General features: G+C 43.5%; 2 protein-coding genes across 5 annotated transcripts in view; both read left to right on the top strand.

Annotated features, from left to right (window-relative positions):
* Positions 1–1,317, top strand: part of nfxl1 (nuclear transcription factor, X-box binding-like 1) — a 16,600-nt gene extending 15,283 nt beyond the window's left edge. For all 4 annotated transcript variants that reach the window (XM_071459232.1, XM_071459231.1, XM_071459233.1 and 1 more), the window contains one exon: positions 342–1,317. In XM_071459232.1, the coding sequence (XP_071315333.1) occupies positions 342–536 (195 nt within the window). In that variant the 3' untranslated portion in view covers positions 537–1,317. The remainder of the gene's footprint in view (positions 1–341) is intronic.
* Positions 1,318–1,732: 415 nt separating this feature from the next.
* corin (corin, serine peptidase) lies at positions 1,733–21,566 on the top strand. Its single transcript, XM_071459230.1, has 24 exons — positions 1,733–2,555; positions 4,761–4,911; positions 7,850–8,176; positions 9,507–9,618; positions 9,692–9,796; positions 10,245–10,513; positions 10,611–10,724; positions 11,938–12,045; positions 12,485–12,595; positions 13,074–13,196; positions 13,286–13,402; positions 13,821–14,052; positions 14,152–14,294; positions 14,402–14,509; positions 14,616–14,729; positions 14,823–14,933; positions 15,057–15,180; positions 15,313–15,441; positions 15,905–15,954; positions 16,317–16,503; positions 16,599–16,761; positions 16,840–16,948; positions 17,087–17,220; positions 17,810–21,566. Exons 1-24 carry the CDS (start codon positions 2,295–2,297, stop codon positions 17,990–17,992), a joined length of 3,585 nt encoding a protein of 1,194 aa, XP_071315331.1. The 5' UTR covers positions 1,733–2,294; the 3' UTR covers positions 17,993–21,566.
* Positions 21,567–22,126: the final 560 nt, after the last annotated feature.

Genomic DNA, 22,126 nt, shown 5'->3' with positions numbered 1-22,126 from the left:
TCTATTTTTGATAACACTATAAAATTATTATTAGCTAAGACTTAATGACAAGATGTAATAATTAAATCTATAATCACAGTAATTAAATTTTACTCTTTGGGTCTTAATTACAGAATCTTTAATAATTGATAAGTTAATTGAATTTATTTGCCTTCAACCCTGATGAGAGGCTTAAGAACAGTTTCATAACAGATGAAAGAAACTTTTTAACTGATTTGTTTGGACATTTTTAAGCCTTTATTATCCCACTTACTCATTTGTGTCCATGTGAGGAGTGAATGAAACTTTATTGACAGTAGCCTTGAAGACAGAGGTTAACGTGTGTCCTCCTCTGAGTTCAGGAGGAGCTGGAGGCGTTTGAGAAGCGTCAGCAGCGCGGAGGTCGGAGGAGTAAGAAGCGGGGGAGGAGAGAGGAGGTGGACGATGAGCGGGGGAGGGCGGGGAGGTGGTGGAGGAGGTGCGCCGCCTTCGTTCTCGTCCCGCTGGGGGGAGCTATGCTGTCTGCTGCTGCCTACTACCTCCTGAGCACGGCCTGAACGACACATGAACACACTTTAACGGGAACATGTGAGCACGCGGCTGCCTGTCAGTCAGCTGTTTCCTGTCTGTGTCCTGATGTTCGTTGTCACGCTGCCTCACGTCCTCACACCCAGTTTATTTAGTTTGACTTCTTCAGTTTTCTTCTTCTCTAACGTTAATCCTGACATTGACCTGCGTTCCTAGTTTCAGTTCAGTTTGTTCCTGTTGGAAGTTACGTGACGTTTGAGTACAATTTAAAATAATCATTTAAAATAACTGAGTTTCATATCAATGCCAAAAACAGACACAATTAGGGCTTCGACTGAAGATTATTTTCATAATCAATTATTCCGTCAGTTGTTTTCTTGAGTTGCAGATTCATCGTTTTGTCCATAAAACAGCAGAAAATGATGAAACCTGAAGATTTTTAATTTACTGTGACTTTAAAACAAGTGAATTCTCCCAAATTATTAAGACGGACAGATGTGCTCTCGTGTCAGAGGCAAAGGTTGACTGAGCAGTAAAATCTTATTATTGTTCAAACTTCACCTTCAGTCATTGATTGATTATCAGTAAATGATCAGTGATGTAAATGTAAAGTGTATCCACCACAGGACGTGATGCTGCTGTTCTGGTACTAACAGTGTAGTTCATACAGTTTATAGATACGATTTTTTTACATCATGACAAATGATCTTCGCTCATGTGATTTAACGTCTTTATTCCTGTTGATGATCTGTTGATGTCAGAGTTTGTTGATCTACAAAATGCAAATAAATCTTTGTGGCTCAAAACCTTCACAGTTCCTAACGGATCTCTAAATGTAAGATGTTTCTGATTGGTTCATTTATTGGGATAAGTGTAAAAGAAAAACGTCTGCTGTTATTATAATAATTAGTTGTGAAGATGTCTCAGTAAGAAAAATCCATCAGATAGTAAAAGAAGTTTTTTTCTTTGGTGCTGAAATGTTAAAAAGATGTTTGGATAAACAGTTAATTTTTCTTTTTGTCTCTCGTTCTTTTTTCAAAACTTAAATAAAATAAAATGTACAAAACTGTCATTGTTATGATTTTACAATCAGCCTCCCGGGTTTAACACTTTTGACTTTTTCAGACACGAGTAAAATCACAGTGTCTGTTTACTGTTGTTCAGGTGGCCAGTGGCTCTTTACAGCTGTTCCTCTGGAGACTGAACCAGAAAGCAAAGGCGCTGCAGAACCAAAACCAGGAGCCAAAAGAGGCTAAAAAGCTCTGGAGCTGCAGAGATAAGTGCCACCACCCTGGACTCCAGGTGTCACCAAAGATATCCGTACATTTAGCAGGAAGAGAAAAGAGGCACTGAGATTTAGAAATATGTGTTTGACACCATATTTAGATCTGGAAAATATCATCTTCAACAGCAGCAACGTTTTACAGACTGTGACGTGACCAGGTGACGTCAGGACGTTATTAATACCTGTCCAGGTGGAAACGTGGATCCTGAACATCAGTAAAATATCACAAAGAATATTTTATTAGTTCTAGGAGAAGTGAGACTGACGACCAGTTAACTGTCCCCACTGTGCAAAATGTCCTCACTTCGAGGGTCTAAATCCTCACAGGTCCCCTCAAAGATAGACATTCAAAACACACACACACACACACTCTACACAACTGTCATTAAGACGCACGTGTGTGTGTGTGTGTGTGTGTGTGTGTGTGTGTGTGTGTGTGTGGGACTAACCAGGAGTGTGTTTTAGGATTTAAGACACATGGGCACGAGGCTTATGTCCCAGCATGCACTTGACCGTTAAGAGTGTGTGCAGCTTCATCACGTGCAGATGTGTGTGTGTGTGGGGAGAGAGAGAGAGAGAGAGAGAGACAGTAAGTGAACGTGGAGAGAGAGGGGGCGGAGCCAGCGTCTCGTTCCCGGTTCGTTACCGGAGCAGCTCGCGGACAGAGGGATGGTCTCGCGCTCAGCGGCAGCAGCAGGTTATGTTGTCCGCGCGGCGGGAGACCTGCCCGCGTGTCACCTTCAGCGGAGCGGGAACTGCGACGGTGAGTCTCGTGCTGTCTGTCTGAGGCTGTCCTCGATGTTACTGCTGTGTCTCCTTGTCTCCTCTCTCCTCTGTCCTCTCTCTCCTCTCTCCTCTGTCCCCTGTCCTCTGTCTCCTCTGTCCTCTCCTCTTGTTTAATGATGATACTAATGAATTAGTTCATGGACAATAACACATTTAATCAGTGATGATTTTCTTCTGCTGCAGAAAACTGTGATTTTCATATATGAAAAATCTGGCGTTTTAAAATGTAAAAATCATAATTTCATGGTTTCAAAATGTCTTTTTTGTCAAACTAAGCTCCAAACACCAGAAAGATGCTGCGTTTATTATGATGCTAAGAAAAGAAAAATATTAATATTCATATCTCAGAAGCTCTCATCATAAACTGACTAAAACGTGAATTTGATTTGATGTAGATACTTTTAGCCAATTAATTTTCTGTGAATTAACTCATTTTTAAAAATAATTTTTCTTTTGTGATGGTTGGTGAGAGGAGGAAAGTTTGAAGAATCACTTCAGTTACTTCCAGTTACAATTTCTTCATTATTATTATTATGAATAGAAAGATTCAAGCTCTAAAATCACGTCTGAGCCATCAAAGCTCTGAACTCTGACTGAAGATAATTCACTAAACACAAGCTTCATGAAGAGGAAATGAAGCGATGATTAATGAATTAAAACCAGTTTAAGGTTCGTCCAGTAAAAACATCTTCTAGTTTCCAGTCTGATGATTTTCTCATCGTGAACTGAATCTGATGTTTTCAGATTCACTCAGCTGCTCATTTCAGTTTGATTAATGTTTTACAGGCTGAATGAACATAGACGGACTCGTCCAATAACAGAGAAGTTAACCGTTAACAAATGTCGTTAGTTGAAGCCCTGAAAAGAGACAGAAAGTTTATGTTTGTGATGAAAATTTGGGCCACAACTAACAATCACTTTCATCGTTGACATTTATTTTCTCCATTAAGTTTTTTACCTATAAAATGTCAGATAATGGTGAAAATGCCTGTATCACTGTTCATGGTGACGTCTTCAGCTGCCTTTACTTTGTCGGACCAACAGCCCAAAAATATAAAAATATGAAATTGTCACATTTTAGAATCTGGAAACAGATTTTTTATTTTTGTTTGAGAAATGACTCAATTATCAGTTTAAATGAAATTCAGTTCTTTGATTAATGTTCAGTCTCATTATAAACAGTAACCTCAGTATCTTTTGGTTTTGGTCATATAATTGACTTAATTAGTCAAGATAATAAACAGCAGATTAACTGACAGTTAAGTTACAGTCGTCGTCTGTTTGTGTGGCAGATACATAAAAACATGCACACACACCTGCTCTTCTGTTAAATTAGAATAGATATAAAATCATCGGTCTTTGTTCAGCTTCCATCCCTCGTATCATTCTGTCCTTCAAAATAAAAGTCTGTAAATGAATGCCCCAGTGTGTTAAATTGCGTTACTGTCTGCGTTTGGAAAACAACAATTCTGAACGTTTGTTAAACTGAAAAGAAACAAATAATAATTAAAACTAATTAAAGGTGCGGCTAACTTTAATTTTCATTGTCAAATAATCTGCTGATTATTTTCTTGATTAATCATGTGGTCTATAAAACATCCAGAACAGTTAAAAGTGTCACTAGAAGATGTCGTTAAATCTCTTGTTCTGTCTGACGAACAGAAATATTATGATGATAATGAATCAATTCTCTGTGAGAAACTGTGAATATTTCTGCGTGTACAGTGATGATTAATAAGAATACAGAGAGGGTTGATGTACACAGTCATGATGAGTCAGTATGTAGAGGTTGTGGAAATCAATCAATCATTGTATTGACCGGAGGGAGATGCAGACACAGAGAGAGAGAGCGGTGGAGCGAGCAGTATTTAGAGCAGAGTGGTTGCTGCGTGGTGTCCAGTGTCGACTCGTCGTCATATCACTTCAAAAATAACTTCGACATGTACAGCGGAAACTCTGAGAGGACCGAAACACCCGGGTCAACCCCCCCACAAACCACCCCCCCCACCTCCACTCAGTAAAAATAACCTTGGGGGTAGAGGGGCGGGGCAGGTGGGGGGTTTAAAGTGGACTTAAAGGGTCAGCGTGGAGTTTCCCAGGCTCCATACCTCCTCCTCTAACCAGCAGTCAGTTGTTTGTCTGAAGTCATGTGACGATGGACCGGTCTCGCTGTGTCCTCCAGACTCCGGCTCGAGGACCTGAGACAGGGATGGGCGGGGAGGCGTGTCCTCACAAGTTGGGATCCAACAATCACCTTCGACTTCTCCTCTACATCCTGATTCCCACTGTGAGCCTGCTGGCCGGCCTGCTGCTGCTCATCCTGGCCCTCACTGGTATAGAAACACACACACACACACACACACACACACACACACACACACTTGTTTTTGTGTCTTTTGGGATCCCATGAGCCATGTCTTCCTTGTCGGGTCCAGCTGTGAGATTATAAATCAGATTATTTCTTTGGTGTTCTTGCCCAGAGGTCAGTATCAGTAGATGAGGCTCCAGGGCCGTTTTTCATCAAGTGAAGAATCACTGTGAGACGTTTGAGTGACTCAGTTCAGATTCTGCTTTTAGAAATAACAGAGAAATCAGTTGTGTTGATGTGTCGTCGTCTCTCTGTTGCTCCTCGAAAACGTCAGATTGGCTTTAATACGAGGAGAGGACGAAGAGAAGGAAGGATGAGAGGAAATAGGAAGGATAAAAGGAGAGAAGGAGAGGAAGGGAGGATGTGAGCAGGCTGAAAGAGGACGGTGTGTAGGAGGAGAGATGACACATTCAGTCTTATTCTTTAATTAATTCACAGGCGTGTTAATTACATTGTGTGTGTGTCGTGCTTCCTCTCGTCGCCATGACAGCGGGGAGTCCCTCAGCCAATCAGAAACAGAATTACAGACTCAAACATTCAGACAGAAAGAATTTGAAATATTTACAGACAGGTAGTAAAACAGCAGCGTCCGTTCATCCAAACCTTCTCCTCCTCTTTTTATCACTCTCTCCTCTCTCTCCTTCCCGTCCTTCATCTCCTCTCTTTACTCCTACTCCTCTTCACCTCTTCTTGTACGCTTTCATTTTTTCTTCTCTTTTCAATTTTAAATCTCTTTTCTTCTCTTTTTTCTTTTTCCATCTGGTTTAATTTCTCCTCTTCTTCATCTCACTCTTTTCATCTTCAGCTCCTTCTTATTCTCTTCTTTCCTTGATTACTGACTTTTCTTTTTCATGTCTTCCTCTTTCATCTCCTCTCTCCTTCTCTCTCTTACTCTCTCACTTTTCTCTTCCTCCATCTTGAGCTTTCTGTCTTCTTCACCTTTCACTTCTTTGTTCTCGTTCCTTCACCGTCCTTCCTCTTCACCTTGTCCATTCTTTCTTTCTTTCTTTCCTTCTTTCTTTGTAGAAAATGGCTTCTTCACATTTTCACACTGAGCTCTTCTTCTTTTCTTCTCTTTTCATCTTTTCTTCCTCTGCAGCAGTTTCTTCCTCCTCGACTCATTACACACACATAGACCGCCATAAAGCTCTCTGTCTCTTTCTGTGTGTGTGTGTGTGTGTGTTTTCTCTCCATTAAACACCTAATGGTCTCTCTTTGTTTCCCTCCCCTCCCCCGTTCACAAACCTCTGGTGTTCTCCGTCCTCTCTGTGAACAGTGAACACACGTCACATATAGTTTCTCCATGAATGTAGGTAAATAAAATATAAACGACAGGTTTCTGGGTGAAGTAGAAGTTTTTCCTGACGGACCTGGAGTCACATCCCTCTGAGGTTCACATGAGCAGCAGCTGTGACTCTGTGGAGCTTTATTGTGGAGGGACGTCAGAGGTACCTCCACCTCTGCCTCTGTCTGTAGCTGCAGTGTGTAGATCTGAATGAGGTGTGGATCCCTGAGGTCCTGACCAGGTCCACACCGAGACCTGAGCATCTGCACGGTTGTGTAAACATGTGCCTCATTGTTGGGGGACGACTCCCTGTGTTCTTGGTCTTCCTCTTCTGGAAGGTTCTTCTGGGGGTCGGCCTGGTTCTCCTGGAGCCGTGTTGGTTTGATGTTCACAGGTTTCTGATCACACATCAGATTCAGTAGTGAATCAGTTCATGTTGTTGTGTGTCTTCACAGGCTGGACTGTGTATATGGAGTGTGTGTGTGTGTGTGTGTGTGTGTGTGTGTGTGTGTGTGTGTGTGTGAGGGAGTGTTAATGCTGACTCGTTAAAACATGTCAGCACTAATTAGTTTTTACATTTAACATTTTTACCAAGAATACAAACAACAAAACAACTTAAAACACCACATGACAGCTGATGGGAGTGTGTGTGTGCGCGCGCGTGCGTGTGTGTGTGCGTGTGTGTGTCAGATGAAATGTAAATAGATCAGTTTGTCTGCTTCACCATGGTAACTAGATCACTCAGACACTATTCATAGAGATTCCCACTGAACACACTCATACATGTGTGTGTGCGCGTGTTGTGTTACACATGCCTTTAACACTACGCTTGTTAAAACACTTGCACACACACACACACATACACACACACACAGAGGTGAACTCAACCTTCATCTTTAACCAGTGTCTCATCATCATCACCACCTTCCAGCTGATCCTCAGAACTGAACAGTTCACACAGATGACTCCTCGTCCTCTGGCGGTGAAACTGCAGGAGAAACCTGTCGTCCGTCTTTCCTGTTCTCTGCAGAAGGATCAGCTGCTCAGAGGAAACAGACTCGTGTTAACCAACTGTTTGTGTGTTTTCTTTGAAACGGTCTGCGGAGCAAAGGTGGGAGGAGAGGAACAAACAGGTGGGAGGTTGATTGAGACGCGGCGCTGCAGAGAGCTGCTGGTGTTTGGGAGGAAAACGTGTCACATCACTGTTCTGCTGCTTCAACGAGAAACGAGATGCTGAGCAGAGCAACTGTTCTAATGAAGCAGCAGACACATGAGGTTGAATGAGGTTACAGAGGAAACAAATCCTGCAAGGTCGGATGGTGGGTCCAGGTGGGCGGGGCTTGTGGCGTGGCTGAGGGCGGTGACTGCTTAGTTGTGACATCACAAAGCTCCAGAAGTCCTGACGGCTGGTTTTAAGGCTCAGTTTCTGAATACAGGCTGTGTGCATTTCTCTGTGGACTGAGGCTTTGATACTTTCACAGTATTAATATAGAACCTAGACCTGCTGTTGTCCAGCTTCTCTCTGATTGGCTCAGCTGTTGCATAGTGATGAGACCGGTGATGTGATTGGCTGATTCAAAGTGAGCCCTTGGCGTTTGTTATCTGTATTTTTCTTCAGGTATATTTGGCAGCAGCCTCTTGGACTCCAGCCCCCTCCCCTCACCTGAGCCTGTCGCCGACAGCGAGCATGGTTACCATGGCAACAGCACAAACCCCACCCCCTCCTTTGAGGCAGAAAGCGTCACGTCTTCTTTACGAAGCCACAGTGACGACGACGTCACGCACCACAGCGAGAGCACACCTGCCGCGATCACCAGCGCTTCTCCACCTTCCTCCTCTCAGGTCACGCCCACCCAACCACACACGAAGCCTCCTGATTGGCTGACGTCTGTGACATCACTGAGCACCACCTGGCTGATGAGCACCACCCCAGTACCTGACACAGGTATCGGCTACACTGTGAAGCTGAGCGGGGGTCTGACAGTAACAGGTGGAGAGGGTCAGGAAGCAGCAGGGGTTCATGGGAAACGTGGTCCTAATGTGGAGAGACAGAGTCCTCAGCTGATGAGGAGTGAGGCTTTGTGATGTTGCTGAAGTTGCACACTGCAGCTGTTATTATCCCAGAAAACTACAAATCCCAGAGTCATCTGTAGTCTGTGTCCTTCCTGCTGTCTCACGCTGTGTCTGTGTTATTGTTGTGTCCTTTTCTGTCAAACACTAAAATCTTATTAGTCTCATTACTGCAGAGTGGACGAGATACCTGAGAGAGAGAGAGAGAGAGAGAGAGAGAGAGAGTGATGAAGCTCTAGAGACTCTGAGCTGAATCCAGATCTACTGTCCTCTACTGTGTGTGTGTGTGTGTGTGTGTGTGTGTGAGTGTGAGTGTGAGTGTGTGTGTGTGTGTGTGTGTGAGAGAGAGAGATGATAAATCGTTCATTCAGTTTCTATTTTAAAATTCCCCTCGTCTGTGTGTCTGTTCCTCCACTGTCCTTCACTCTCTCTCTGTCTCTCTCTCTCTCTCTCTATCGTGAGTTGAGGTGAATGCTAATGAGCTTCAGTCTGTCCTGTCATCTGATTGGACGCTGGGCACAGTTAGCTCCTAAGTGAAAGGCAGCTAGTGGAGAACACGTTTCTCTGCTCCTCTGTATTTCTGCATGAATAATAATTAATTGATCTTAATTAATACATTTATTCATTGATTTATTAAGCATTTCATTTTATTTATGTATTTATTTCTACATGTATTTATTTCTGTATTTATACATTAATGAATGAATGAATTAAATGAATGAATGATTTATTTATAACATAGTTATTGTGAATTTTTTTTATTGATAAGGTATCAATACGCAAATTAAAGTTTACTCCCTGGAAACATTTAGTAGATTTAAATATAATACACTAATCAAAAGGTATTTTTTAAAGTAAAGTAACTTTACATTAGTAGAAGGATTATTACACTTTTATTAGAAATCAGTGCTTTTTAAATATGAGCAAACTACATCTGAAGTTAACTATGATACTGTGAGACGTTATCTCACATCTTCACACTTTAATCAGTGTGTACGTGTATTTTAATGTGAAGTTACGAAACATTCTTCATCACACTTTGTTTTTTAGTCATAGAAATGTAAAATAACACAACAGATGTGTTGAAGTGTGTTTCCTGGAGAGGAGGTGGGGAGTCCGTCACGAACAGCTGATCCTCCTGTGTGAGGAGCTCTGCGGCCTGCAGGAGGCGCCGACACTGACTCTGACTTCTTGTGCGTCTGCAGGCAGCTGTCAGCTGATCGTGGAGCCTCAGTGTCACATGTTGCCCTATAATCAGACGTGGCTGTCCTCCTCCGTCGCCGTGGTGAAGAGCTCAGAGGTTGACATGTTGCTAAGGTAACCGCATCCACACACGCACATGCCTGTAAACAGGTGATCTGGGGACTGAGCCCTGACGTGTGTGTTGCAGGTTCTTCAGCTACCTCAGCAGACTCTCCTGCTACAGACACATCATGCTGTTCGGCTGCTCGCTGGCGCTGCCGGAGTGCATCGCCGCCGACGGCACGCACAACAGGTAACACAACAACAAACAACAACCAACATCTGGAAGAAGAGTGGTCGACAAACATGTGCACGTTAGAGACACGTGGTGTTTCTCAGAAACTTCTTATAGAGATGCAGTAACACACACACACACGAGCTGAAGACTGAGACTGTTGCTCCACATGAATCTCAGCTGTTCACACTGTAAGTGGGACAACTGTGTGTGTGTGTGTGTGTGTGTGTGTGTGTGTGTGTGTGTGTGTGTGTGTGTGTGTGTTGAAACTCTTGGCTAAGAATAACAGCCTCACACACTCTGAACACACACATATTCACCTCTCTATGACCTCTGACTTCTGACTTCTAAGGAGACTTATGGGAATTGTTGTTTTACTGCTCTGTGTGTGTGTGTGTGTGTGTGTGTGTGTGTGTGTGTGTGTGTGTGTGTGTGTGTGTGTGTGTGTGTGTGTGTGTGTGTGCAGACAGGTCGTGCTGCCCTGTGCGTCGTTCTGCGAGGCGGCGAGGGAAGGCTGTGAGCCCGTCCTCCAGATGTTCAACGCCTCCTGGCCCGACTTCCTGCGCTGCTCTCAGTTCAGCAACGCCACCTCCGCCTCGCCATCATCACCATCATCGTCACCATCATCACCATCATCACCTTCGTCACCTTCGTCACCATCACCGTCGCCCACCACGGCAGCAGGCCCCGCCCCTCCTGCCTGTTATACACCGCGACAGATCAAAGGGAAGCCATGTGAGTGAAAACACACACGTGTTGGTGCGTGAAACTCAAAATTGATCAGGCGTTACAGTGACATCACTGCTCCACCCTCTCTCTGATTGGTCGGCAGCTGTGTGCGGTGGGAAGGACCACTTCCTGTGCGCCACAGGGATTTGTGTCCCCCAGAAACTGGTGTGTAACGGCTACAACGACTGTGACGACTGGAGCGATGAAACACACTGTGGTGAGACACACACACACACACACACACACACACACACTGTATTGTGGCCTGTGTAAATAGCAGGGGGAGTTTTCAGCTCGTTGCCATGGTGACGTGGTTGCAGGTGACTGATTGAACAACGGCAATGTGAACTGTTGTTGTGTGTGACAGAGGTGGTCGTCATGGCGATATGAAGACACTATAGGCTGAGACCAGTGGAATGTAAAGAGAGAGAGAGAGTTTTCTGTGTCTCTCGCCCTCTGTCTGACCTGGAGGAGGTTTGCTGCCATAAACACAAGAAGTGAAGAAGAAAGAGAGGAAGACAAACCACAGGAGGAGGAGAGGAAGAGAGGAAGAGAGGAAAGACTCAGTGAGAAAGATCAAAAGGTTAAAAGAAACAGGACGAGAAAAGAGTTCATGAGATCAGTCAGCTGATTATTTTATGATTCACTGATTAATCGTTTGGTCAGTGACACTGAAGATTCAGCAGAGACACAGACTGCCAGCGAGGTGTCAATGAATCAGCTAATCAATGAATCAGCTAATCAATGAATCAGCTAATCAATGAGCTGTAGCAGCTGTAGACAGACAGAGATCGGGGTGAAGCTGAGGAGGATCCTGGTCCTGATCAGAACCTGGATCAGTGTGATAGAAACCAGGACCCGGTGAAGACCTGGTCCACACACTGAGAGCCCTGAGGTCAGGAAGTAAAATACAAAGTAAAATATATGAAGAAGAAGTGACCTCAGAAGTATTCCCATCATTCACTGCAGTAGTCGTAGTAATACCACTGTACAAGTACTGCATTTAGAAGATGACAACAAACTGTTTAAAGAAGGTGAAGCAGCAGAAACACAGTACTCTCTCTCTCTCTCTCTCTCTTTCTGTCTGTCTCTCTCTCTCTCTCTCTGTCTCTCTCTCTGTCTCTCTCTCTCTGTCTCTCTCTCTGTGTCTCTCTCTGTCTCTCTCTCTGTCTGTCTCTCTCTCTCTCTCTCTCTGTCTCTCTCTGTCTCTCTCTCTCTGTCTGTGTCTGTCTATCTCTCTCTCTCTGTCTCTCTCTGTCTCTGTGTCTCTCTCTGTCTGTCTGTCTCTCTCTCTCTCTGTCTGTCTGTCTGTCTCTCTCTCTCTGTGTCTCTCTCTGTCTCTCTCTCTGTTTGTCTCTCTCTCTCTCTCTCTCTCTCTGTCTGTCTGTCTGTCTCTCTCTCTCTCTGTCTCTCTCTCTCTCTCTCTCCAGTGTGCACAGAGGGAGAGTTTCAGTGTAACGCTGGCCGGTGTCTCTCGCCCGCTCTGGTGTGTGACGGTTATGACGACTGTGGAGACCTGAGCGACGAACTCAACTGTGGTGAGAGACGACACACACACACACACACACACACACACACACACACACACACACACACACACATTTATTTACTGACACAGTTTGGAGGGATCAACTGTGGGATCAGAGAGAGAGAGAGAGAGAGAGAGAGAGAGAGAGAGGGGAATCCACCACCTGTCGATCTGCCAACACACACACACACACACACACACAGTATCATGTAGTGGGGGTTTCCTGTGTCTCTCAGCTGTTAACAAGGACTTTGTGCTTTTATTTTGGTGAGCAGGGACCAGCAGCACATGAGCTCTGTTGTTCTGATGGTTTGTTAGTGATGATGACGTCAGTCCATTACTACTGGTTGGTCAGTGAGGAGTGCTAATACAGACTGACGTGGTCCAGACTGGGGAAATAAAGGTTGATGTTGTTGATCTGTGAACTGACAGTGTTTGTGTGTTCTCAGTGTGTGATCTGAGCCGTGAGCATCGTTGTGGCGACGGTCGCTGTGTGTCCAGAGACTGGCTGTGTGACGGAGACCACGACTGTCTGGACAAGACCGACGAGCTCAACTGCTGTGAGTTACCCCGGAGAACACGACCTCTCATGGCCTCATGTTACGTTATGTTATGTTACATTGCATTAGGTTACATTGAACCACATGACGTTACCTTATGTTACAGTTTGTTACGCTATGCTGCACTACATCGTATTATTTTATATAAAATTACATTACATTATGTGAAATTACAGTACATTGTGTTACATTAGGTTACATTATATTATGCTCAGGGGTTTTGTTGGGGCAGAAACTGTAAATGGGTTTAATGAAGTTATCTACACGAAATTTGAAGAAAATAAAGCAAAACCTAGAGAGTGAAACACAACAAAGTGTGAAACAGTGAGTCACAGTCTGATGATTCAAGGAGCTGAAATTAACTGATTTGTCCCTGATGACTCTTTTAACGTTGAAGCTGAACAGAACTGATGGTTCTGACATATCTCTCAGCACAGATACCCGTGGCAAACCTGTGTGTGTGTGTGTGTGTGTGCAGCCTGTAAGAGTCAGGGTCTGCTGGAGTGCAGGAACGGTCAGTGTATTCCTTCTGCGTTTCGTTGTGACGGAGAGGACGACTGTAAAGACGGCAGCGATGAGGAGCACTGCAGCAGAGAGCAGAGTGAGACATCTTCCTGTGTCTCACCCATCTCAGATCTGTTCGTCCATCTCTTCTTTACTCATATTAATCTTTGTGTGTGTGTTTTCCAGATCAGGGTGTGTGTGCTCCCGGTCAGCCCAGCTGTATCTCCACTTCCTGTCCGTCAGTGTGTCCGGGGGGCAACGCCGCCTGCGATCCCCGAAACAACAATAACAACAACAACTGCAGTGAGTCCTCACAATGCAGGGGTCAGACTGTGTCCTCACTACAGCACATAAACGTGTAAACAGACTTATCTGACACTGAAGTCGTGCTCAGTGCTCTGTAACTTTATTATTCACAGCAGGTGAAGATCAGAATATTGTCACTGATACATGAACAGTTGAGATTCAGCTACTTCCTGTACGTCTGGGTAGTTTAGTTGAGACCTCATCATAAACTTTGCACAACTCACAAAAGAAGCACAGGACTTATTCTGATAAATGTGTTTATGCTCTACAGTGTGATATTCTGTAAGTATCTGTACAGGTTTATCAGGACACAGACAGATGGTACCTTCAGCTCCACAGTTCTAGTTAAAATAAGTAGAGACTGTCTCCTTCTGGTGGTGCAATCTGGTCCTGACTCTGCCTCCCTGTGTCCCAGCTCGCTGTGAGCCCATCAGCCTGGAGCTGTGCATGAACCTGCCCTACAACCTGACCAGCTACCCCAACTACCTGGGTCACCTGTCCCAGAGAGAGAGCTCCGTGTCCTGGGAGTCCTCACTGTTTCCCGCCCTGGTCCAGACCGGCTGCTACCAGTACCTCATGTTCTACGCCTGCACACTGCTGGTGCCAAAGTGCGACCCGGTCAGCCTGCAGAGGGTCCCGCCCTGCAGGTAGTTAGTCTGACAATAACTTCTCTAATTAGTGAGTTAATTAGTCAGTCCAGGTAATCAGCAGAAGGTTTTTAAACCCCACCCCCCTCCACCCTGCAGGTCGTTGTGTCGTAGTGCGAAGGAGAAGTGTGAGTCGGTGCTTGGCATTGTGGGATTGCAGTGGCCAGAGGACTCGGACTGCAGTCAGTTTCCAGAGGAGGGGGGGAACACCACGTGTCTGCTGCCAGAGCCCGGCGTGGACGGTACAGACTCTGTTGTCACGGTGACAGTGCTGAACTGGACTCTGTTATTTTCAGTCATATTTAGATGTTTACCTTGTTGTTTTTTTTATGTGTTGCCATGGCGACAGAGTGCTCCCCCAGCCACTTTAAGTGTCGGTCGGGGCGCTGCGTCCTGGCCTCCAAACGCTGTGACGGACACTTGGACTGCGACGACCACAGCGACGAGGACAACTGCGGTGAGACACACGCATTTCAAAATAAGAGTCCCTCTCAGCAGTGAAGCTGAAGCACATGGTCACAGTCAGGATGATGTCAGTGATGCCGCCTGTCTGTCTCCGTCAGGCTGTTCTGAGCGCGCTCTGTGGGAGTGTCCCGGCAGTAAAGTGTGCATCAAAGCCAGTATGATCTGTGACGGATTCCCAGACTGCCCCTCGCTGGTGGACGAGGCCAACTGCTGTGAGACTCTGTTCATCATCATCATCATCAGCTGTTGTCATTTCACAAACCTGTGTTATTAATACTATTGATTATTGATTGATGTGTCCTCAGCCGTGTGCAGAGACAACGAGTTGTCGTGTAACAACCATCAGTGTGTTCATCGGACTCTGTGGTGTGACGGAAAGAAACACTGTTCAGACAGTTCTGACGAATGGAACTGTGGTACGACACACACACACACACACACACACACACACACAAACTTGTACTTCTATCTTCTTCGATCAGGTTCTGTATTGATCACTGTTCTTGATCAGGTTCTGTATTGATCTGCTCTCTCTGCAGTGTCTCTGTCTGATCGATCAGGTTCTGTATTGACGGTGTTCAGGACGGCAGCAGAGTATCAGGTCTGTGCGGACGAGTGGAACAACGATCTGAGCAAACTGACCTGCAACCAGCTGGGACTAGGGTAAGGTTAGTAACACACACACACACACACACAAACACACACACACACACACACACACACACACACACACACACACACACACACTCTAACAGAAGATTACAGATTAAATACACTGTGTGTGTGTCTCTGCAGGGTTCCCTCCTCTGTTGCCATGGTACCCGACCAGCCTGGAGTCCCGGGCCGTCGCCGTTGGTTACACGTCCACCCTGAGTGGAACCTGAGGAACGGTTCTGCTCTGCAGGCCCGACTGGAGAAGAGAAGGTAACAGAACCAGTCCGAGCCTCAGAGCCTCAGAGAACTGGACCGAGACCTCTTTAAAAGCAGAACCTTGGTGCAGCTCCAGGTGGATTTTAACTTAAAACGTAAACTGTTAAATCCATCAGCTGATCGTCAGCGCTACACAGTGTGAACATGAAACCTACAGCAGAACCACCAAACAGGGTCCGGACCGACATCGAGAACATGGAGGTCTGTGGGTCTCGGTCCTGAGTCGGGGGGTCGGGTGTTTTTACTGGACCTGGTGTCTCACAGTCAGTCCAACATCCTGCAGAGCAAAATACAACTGTGGCGACTGACATTCAGTCAACAGGTTTAAGGTGATGGTTTAACAAAGTCTCTCTCTCTCTCCCCCTCCCTCGCCCCCCTCCACCACCCACCCCCCCCTCGCCCCCTCCCCTCACCCACCCACCAACCCTCACCTCCTCTCTCTGTGCCCCCTCCGTAGTCATGCGTGTCACTCCAGGAGGAGAGTGTCGGTTCTCTGCACCAGAGAAGGTAAAACTTTCTCTTAAAGTTTCAGATTTGACTCGTCTGTGTGTTATTTGAAGTTTGGATCAATCAGATGAGTCTGAACTCTAAATAACTGACTAGATGAATTGATTAATTGATCAATCAATTGATCGTGTCAGCTCGACTGGATGGAGCCAAAGTAAAAACAGTCACAGTTATTTTTAGTTTGTGTCTCTTATTGTGAAAGAATCTCTGACACAGACCAGTGACAGCTTTAAGTCTTAAAATGATACTTATTGATCTGTGAGTGATGAAGTGATTGATTAACCATCATTGATCGTAAATGATTATCTTCATTGTTATTAGTGGTAGAAACAGACTGAGACTCCTCCCTCTCTCTCTGTCAGAGTGTGGTCTCCGTCCGGCGGTGGGCATATACCGCCACAGGAAGAAGAGGATTCTGGGAGGGCGGGTGTCCCGGCGGGGGGCGTGGCCATGGCAGTGCTCGCTGCAGAGCGGGCAGAGCGGACACGTCTGCGGCTGCGTCCTCATCGCCCGGAGGTGGGCTCTGACCGTCGCACACTGCTTTGAGGGGTGAGACTGGGGAGATAGAGGGGGGGTTAGGGGTGGAGGGGTCTGTGGGGGGGGTTGGTGAGGTTAAAGACTGAGGGTTGATGTCTCTGCACCAGGAGGGAGAGCGCTGAGCTGTGGAAGGTGGTGCTGGGTCTGAACAACCTGGACCATCCCGGTGCTCACAGTCAGAGCCGCGGGGTGCGCTCCATCATCGTACACCCGCGCTACAACCGGGCGGTGGTCGACTACGACATCAGCGTGGTGCAGCTGGACTCTGAGGTCAGGCAGCGCTGATACAGAGTATTGATTATCAGTTCTGATTGGTTGGTATTAATGAGACGTGTTCTGTGTCTGCAGGTGGAGGAGACGGCGTTCGTCAGACCGGTGTGTCTGCCTCAGCCCGGCCAGCTCCCCTCCCCCGACTCCTACTGTTACATCACAGGCTGGGGTCACATGGGCAACAGGAGTAAGTAAACACACATGATTGTCTTTCTGTACTTGTGATGACCCTCAATGACATAACGTTTTACCTGGACCCTCACTTTAAAACAGCTGTGTGTGTGTGTGTGTGTGTGTGTGTGTGTGTGTGTGTGTGTGTGTCCAGTGCCCTTCAAGCTGCAGGAAGGGGAGGTTCGGATCATCTCTCTGTCTCAGTGTCAGTCTTACTTCGACATGAAGACCATCACTCCCAGAATGCTTTGTGCTGGTTATGACGCTGGCACCGTTGACTCCTGCATGGTAACATCTGCACCGACAGCTGGTTTTATTTATTCAGCTGTAGACCATCAGGAAAAAGTTACCGAGCACAAATTCCAAATATTTGATCTGGAGCCACGTTTCTCTGCTTTATGTCACTGTAAACGGAACATTTTAGACTTTTGGACACTTATTTGGACCAAACAAAACAAAAATCAAGAATGTGACGTTTCAAATAAGCTGCTTTTAAATTATTGATTATATCATATTTGGTAAATTTGCGAGAATAAAATAAGATTAAAAAAACTTAAATCAAGTTGTGAGAGTCTGAATTTAAAACAATGAGTTGATGAATTATCAGCTGACAGAAATTTTATGTGTAACTGTTTTGATAATCAATCACTTTGGTTTTAATTTCTCTAATGTGAGACTTTGATGTTTTTCTTTATGTCTCAGTAAACTGAATTTATTTGGACTCTTGCTCAGTTTTTAAGCTGAAGTCAAAGTGAAAAGTGAAAATGACCCTTTTGGCCTTTTGGGACAAAAACAACTGAACTTGGATCATCATTCATTTCTGACCTGGATTTTTCATCAGCGCTCGTGTCACTAATGTTCATGTGTGTGTGTTCAGGGTGACAGCGGCGGTCCGTTGGTGTGTGAGGAGGACAGCGGTCGCTGGACGTTGTTCGGCCTGACGTCGTGGGGCAGCGTGTGCTTCAGTAAAGTCCTCGGACCTGGAGTTTACAGCAACGTGACGCACTTCACCCCCTGGATCCAACAACAGATCTACATCCACACATACCTGAGCGACTAACACACACACACACACACACACACACACACACACACATACATACATATATACACAAGCTGTTTCATTCCAGGAGGAAATTATGTCATCATCAGTCACACACACCTTCAGTTCCTCTACCTGTGCCTATATCTATACTGATAGCCTTCAGATGCTAACTGCTGTACGAGCATTAGTATAAACTCGTATTACAGATGCTAACTAGTCAGCTAGTAGAGCTGTTGTTGTTAACAAGTAGACGTCACATTCATATAATTCACCATTTGAGTTAACATTAGTTAATATTTTTATTATTTCTCCACAGTGTTGGTTTGTTGAAACATGTTTGGAAGCAAAACAAGGCCATAAAAATTTTAAATTTAGTAAACACCTACACAACAACTGTGAATTATTGAATATTAAATTTTGAAATTTAAACACAAAGATATTTGAGGCAGTGAAATGTTTTACTCTGAAAACCATCTTTCTGAATTTATGTGTGGAGGAAATACTGAGGTCTTCTACTTGGATAAAAGTACAAACACAATGGTGTAAAAATACTCAATTTACACAATACTTAAGTAAAAGTCCTACAATAGTAAAAGTACTCATTATGCGAAGTTGTAGAAAATTGCAGCTGTCAGATAAATATACTGCAGTAAAAAGAGTAAAAAGAACAGAGTACAGTATTTCTCTTTGAAATATATTGCAGTGTAAGTATAGGGTAGTATAAATACAATATACTCAAATAATAGCTAAAAATGTACTTACAAAATTTGAGTAAATGTACTTTGTAACTTTCACCACTTATTGTCAAAAACTTGTTTTCATAAAAATTCAACTTCATTGAATTTTAAATTAATTATTTGGATCAAAAAATTACTCAAAGTCACAAAATCAAGTTGTTCAAATAGAATTTCTGAATGTAAAAAAAAATTACAGTTATTTGAAATTACACTCAAAAACAGATGTTTAAAAAGTAATGAAGGAATTTAGAAAAATGGTCTCCAAAGGAAAATATTTCTGTTTATGTCAAGTATCACAATCCTGTTTTTGACATTTAGAGCCATAAAATTGAAGAAAAAAAAAGAAACAAAAAATTGTTTTACAAAAATTTCATAAATTAACATTAAATCAATCTGCAGGAATTTCTGTTTTCATCCAGTTTCTTCTGCTTTCGTAATTACAGTTAACAAAACATTAAAAATATATTTATTTTCAAAATGTCAATAGTATCTAGACTCCAACCCAAGAACAAAATGGGATCAATAATTTCAGTACCTCCTCAATAATCTCTTTAATTTTCCTCCAGTATTGTCTGGAAGTATTTTCCCTGGAAAATACTTCAGTATTTAAACTCCAACATTGAATATTCAGTAGCGGTTTCACTTCTTGCTTATAAAATTCAGATTAACATGAAGTGCCTTTGCTTCCATTAACATGTCATTTATTGACTTACTAGTTTATTTGTACGGAAAAACTGTCCAATCAGAGGATTCAACTTTCTGCTCATCGTCACTTTAACGGGAACATTTCTCTCATTATAAACAGGGCTTCAGTTTATTGTTGTGTTAACACTCTCCAAAGTGAACTGAGCTCATTGTTGGGTTTGTGTGTGTGTGTGTGTGTGTGTGCTGGATGTAACGCACAAACACACACAAAACACCATCTGCTCGTCTGCTTCTTCAGCTGCAGGTTAAAAACTTTGACTTGTCGTTAAAACGTCAGGATGTTCAGGCGTTCAGTGCTGAAGTTCTGAAAGCTGCTAGCTAAAACAGACCAGCTAAGCACTTCAACTCCCACAATGCTTCACTCTATAGTGCCTGTACTTAAACCTAGCAGTAAAAAAACAACTTGTTACCTGTACAATGTCGTACTGTATGTGCGTGAGTGTGAGACAAAGAGTGATAGACAGATGATTTCTTTTTTTGCTTCCACACACTCGGGCAACTTTGATGGGCGTTAATCAGAGTCTCATAAACACAATGGGCCATGTTTGATTTACATTTGAACTCTTTAAGACAGGAGCAGTCCTGCAGAGCCACCATGCCCTCAGGTGTTTTTCTCTTGTGCTGTTAAGTCTTATTTTGAAATATTTTTTCTTTCAGGGCTTCGGCAGGTCTGTCCAGACTTTTCCCAGACTGAATCACATTTTAAACCTTACTGTAAGTTTAACACATGTTGATTTCACAAACCTTTAACTCCTCATTTATCATGTATAATCAGTTTATAATAAGTTTATAAATGTCCTGTCTTGCTTAAATGCATTTTTTTTACATCTTTAAATACTGAATATAAATTATCCACTGTTCATAATGACTTTAAATATTCTTAGGTGAAAACAAAGTTCAAAAAGAGTAAATAAATAAAACATAAAAACTGGTTAGCTTAACTTTAGCACATTGCTAATGCTGATTACAGATCAGCGTAGATTCATTATGTTTGCAAATGTTAACAGTTGTTAACAGATTTAAAAGACAGCTACCTAGCTATTGCTTACATTTGCTAGCAGACTCGCTAACACAAACTATTAACTGCCAGATTAGAGCCAGCTAGAATATGAAGCACAAATGTAACGTACTGACATTAACCAGTGTATTTTAATAATGTTTGCAAATGCCAGTAGTAAGCTACATTAACTTTTCCTATGTATCTATGAAACATTTTGGTCCAGTTGTGTAGGAGTTTGAACCGCTAGCTTAACTAGCAGGCTCAGCTAATCCAGAAAAGCAGCCATCAAAATCATCACCACAGCTAACTGCTAAAGTTATGAATGAGTGGATCCCGACTCGTGTTTCTCAACGATGTGAATTAAAATGGTCATTGTGTGAATCAAGTAAATTATCCTCCCAAGTAGTTTTATCACGTCTCTAAACGCCTCTTCCTCTTTCAGTTTAACTTCCTCTTTGGGGTGGAGTCAGAATATCTGATTTGAAATACGTAGGTTGTGATGGAGGGGACAACACTCTTACTCAGTAGACAAGTTGCCCAACAAGTTGCCCGGTGTGTCCTCCATGCTAAGGTCTAACTGACATCCAGAACATTCCAAGTGGTCGTTGTTGTTGTTGTTTTGTGTGTTTGGTTTTTTAAGAGTATTTTTCTACAGCTTTTTGTATGTCATGCTTCTTACACAGGGCTGTTGGTGTCTATGTGTGTGTATGTGTATGAGTGCGTGAGTGAGTGAGTGTGTGTGTGTGTGAACATAGAGTCACATGTACAGACTGTATGTTTGTATGTGATTTGGCTTGTGTGTGTGTTCCTGATGTCACTTCCTGATTTAGCTGTTACAACTTAATTATCCTGATGATGATGATGATGATGATGAAGAGTGTTATTGTTTGATATGGATTTAAATGCTTTATGAACAGACTCTAGCCTCTAATGTTTGTGTAAACAGTGAATATTTGGTTTGTATCACCTTGTACCCCACCAATAAAACTATACACACACTCTGTCCTCTGTGTGTGTGTGTGTGTGTGTGTGTGTGTGTGACTCACAGTCAGTATGCAGACCTGTCATTGTCAGTCTGTTTCCACTTCCTCTGGTCCACAGATACGAATAAATGATGGAGATATTTAGCTCCATGTGGATTTTCAGACCAGTTCATCAGTCTGAATGTTTCTGAAGGTCATAATGTCGTCTGACCTTTTTCTTTATATCGTCATCTGTCCTGCATTTCTGATTGGCCCCTATGTACAGTTTATTATTACGAAGAACTAAAACATTAAAGGATTAACAGCTGTTATATGCTAATGTTGTCTGTATAGTAGGAACAAAACTTACAAAAAGCTCCTTTAATGTCCTTTTATTTTATTTTTATTTTACATTTTTACATCTTTGAAATAGATGAAAGTATTTTTTCTTTGGGATGGAACCAGGCTGGATGTTTCCCTCTGCTTCAGGTGTTTATGCTAAGCTAGGCTAAACATGTCCTGGTCCTGCACACAGACGAAACCGATATAAATCTTAAAAAACAACTTACAAATATATATAAATATATATTTTCATTTAAAACACAGGGTCAGTAAGTTCCTGAAACAACTGCTCACTGTAGTTTTTATCAAACAACCAGGTACAAATAGTTCAGGTGTTGGGGACTAATTTCAGTGGCGGATTAATTCACATTTGGTGCTCTAGTATTTGCGGCAGCAGGACAGT

Source organism: Trachinotus anak, unplaced genomic scaffold (assembly GCF_046630095.1).
Source record: "Trachinotus anak isolate AG129_WGS33_773 ecotype Australia unplaced genomic scaffold, CSIRO_AGI_Tana_v1 ptg000023l, whole genome shotgun sequence".
Lineage (NCBI taxonomy): Eukaryota > Metazoa > Chordata > Actinopteri > Carangiformes > Carangidae > Trachinotus > Trachinotus anak.
The sequence above is the reverse complement of the archived record's forward strand: the minus strand, read 5'-3'. Positions and strand labels throughout refer to the sequence as shown.

Coding starts and splice junctions, on each gene's coding strand:
- corin (XM_071459230.1), top strand. CDS start 2,295: ATGCACTTGACCGTTAAGAGTGTGTGCAGCTTCATCACGTGCAGATGT. Junction 9,797..10,244: donor GCCGACGGCACGCACAACAG/GTAACACAACAA, acceptor GTGTGTGTGCAG/ACAGGTCGTGCTGCCCTGTG. Junction 14,934..15,056: donor TTCTGACGAATGGAACTGTG/GTACGACACACA, acceptor CTCTCTCTGCAG/TGTCTCTGTCTGATCGATCA.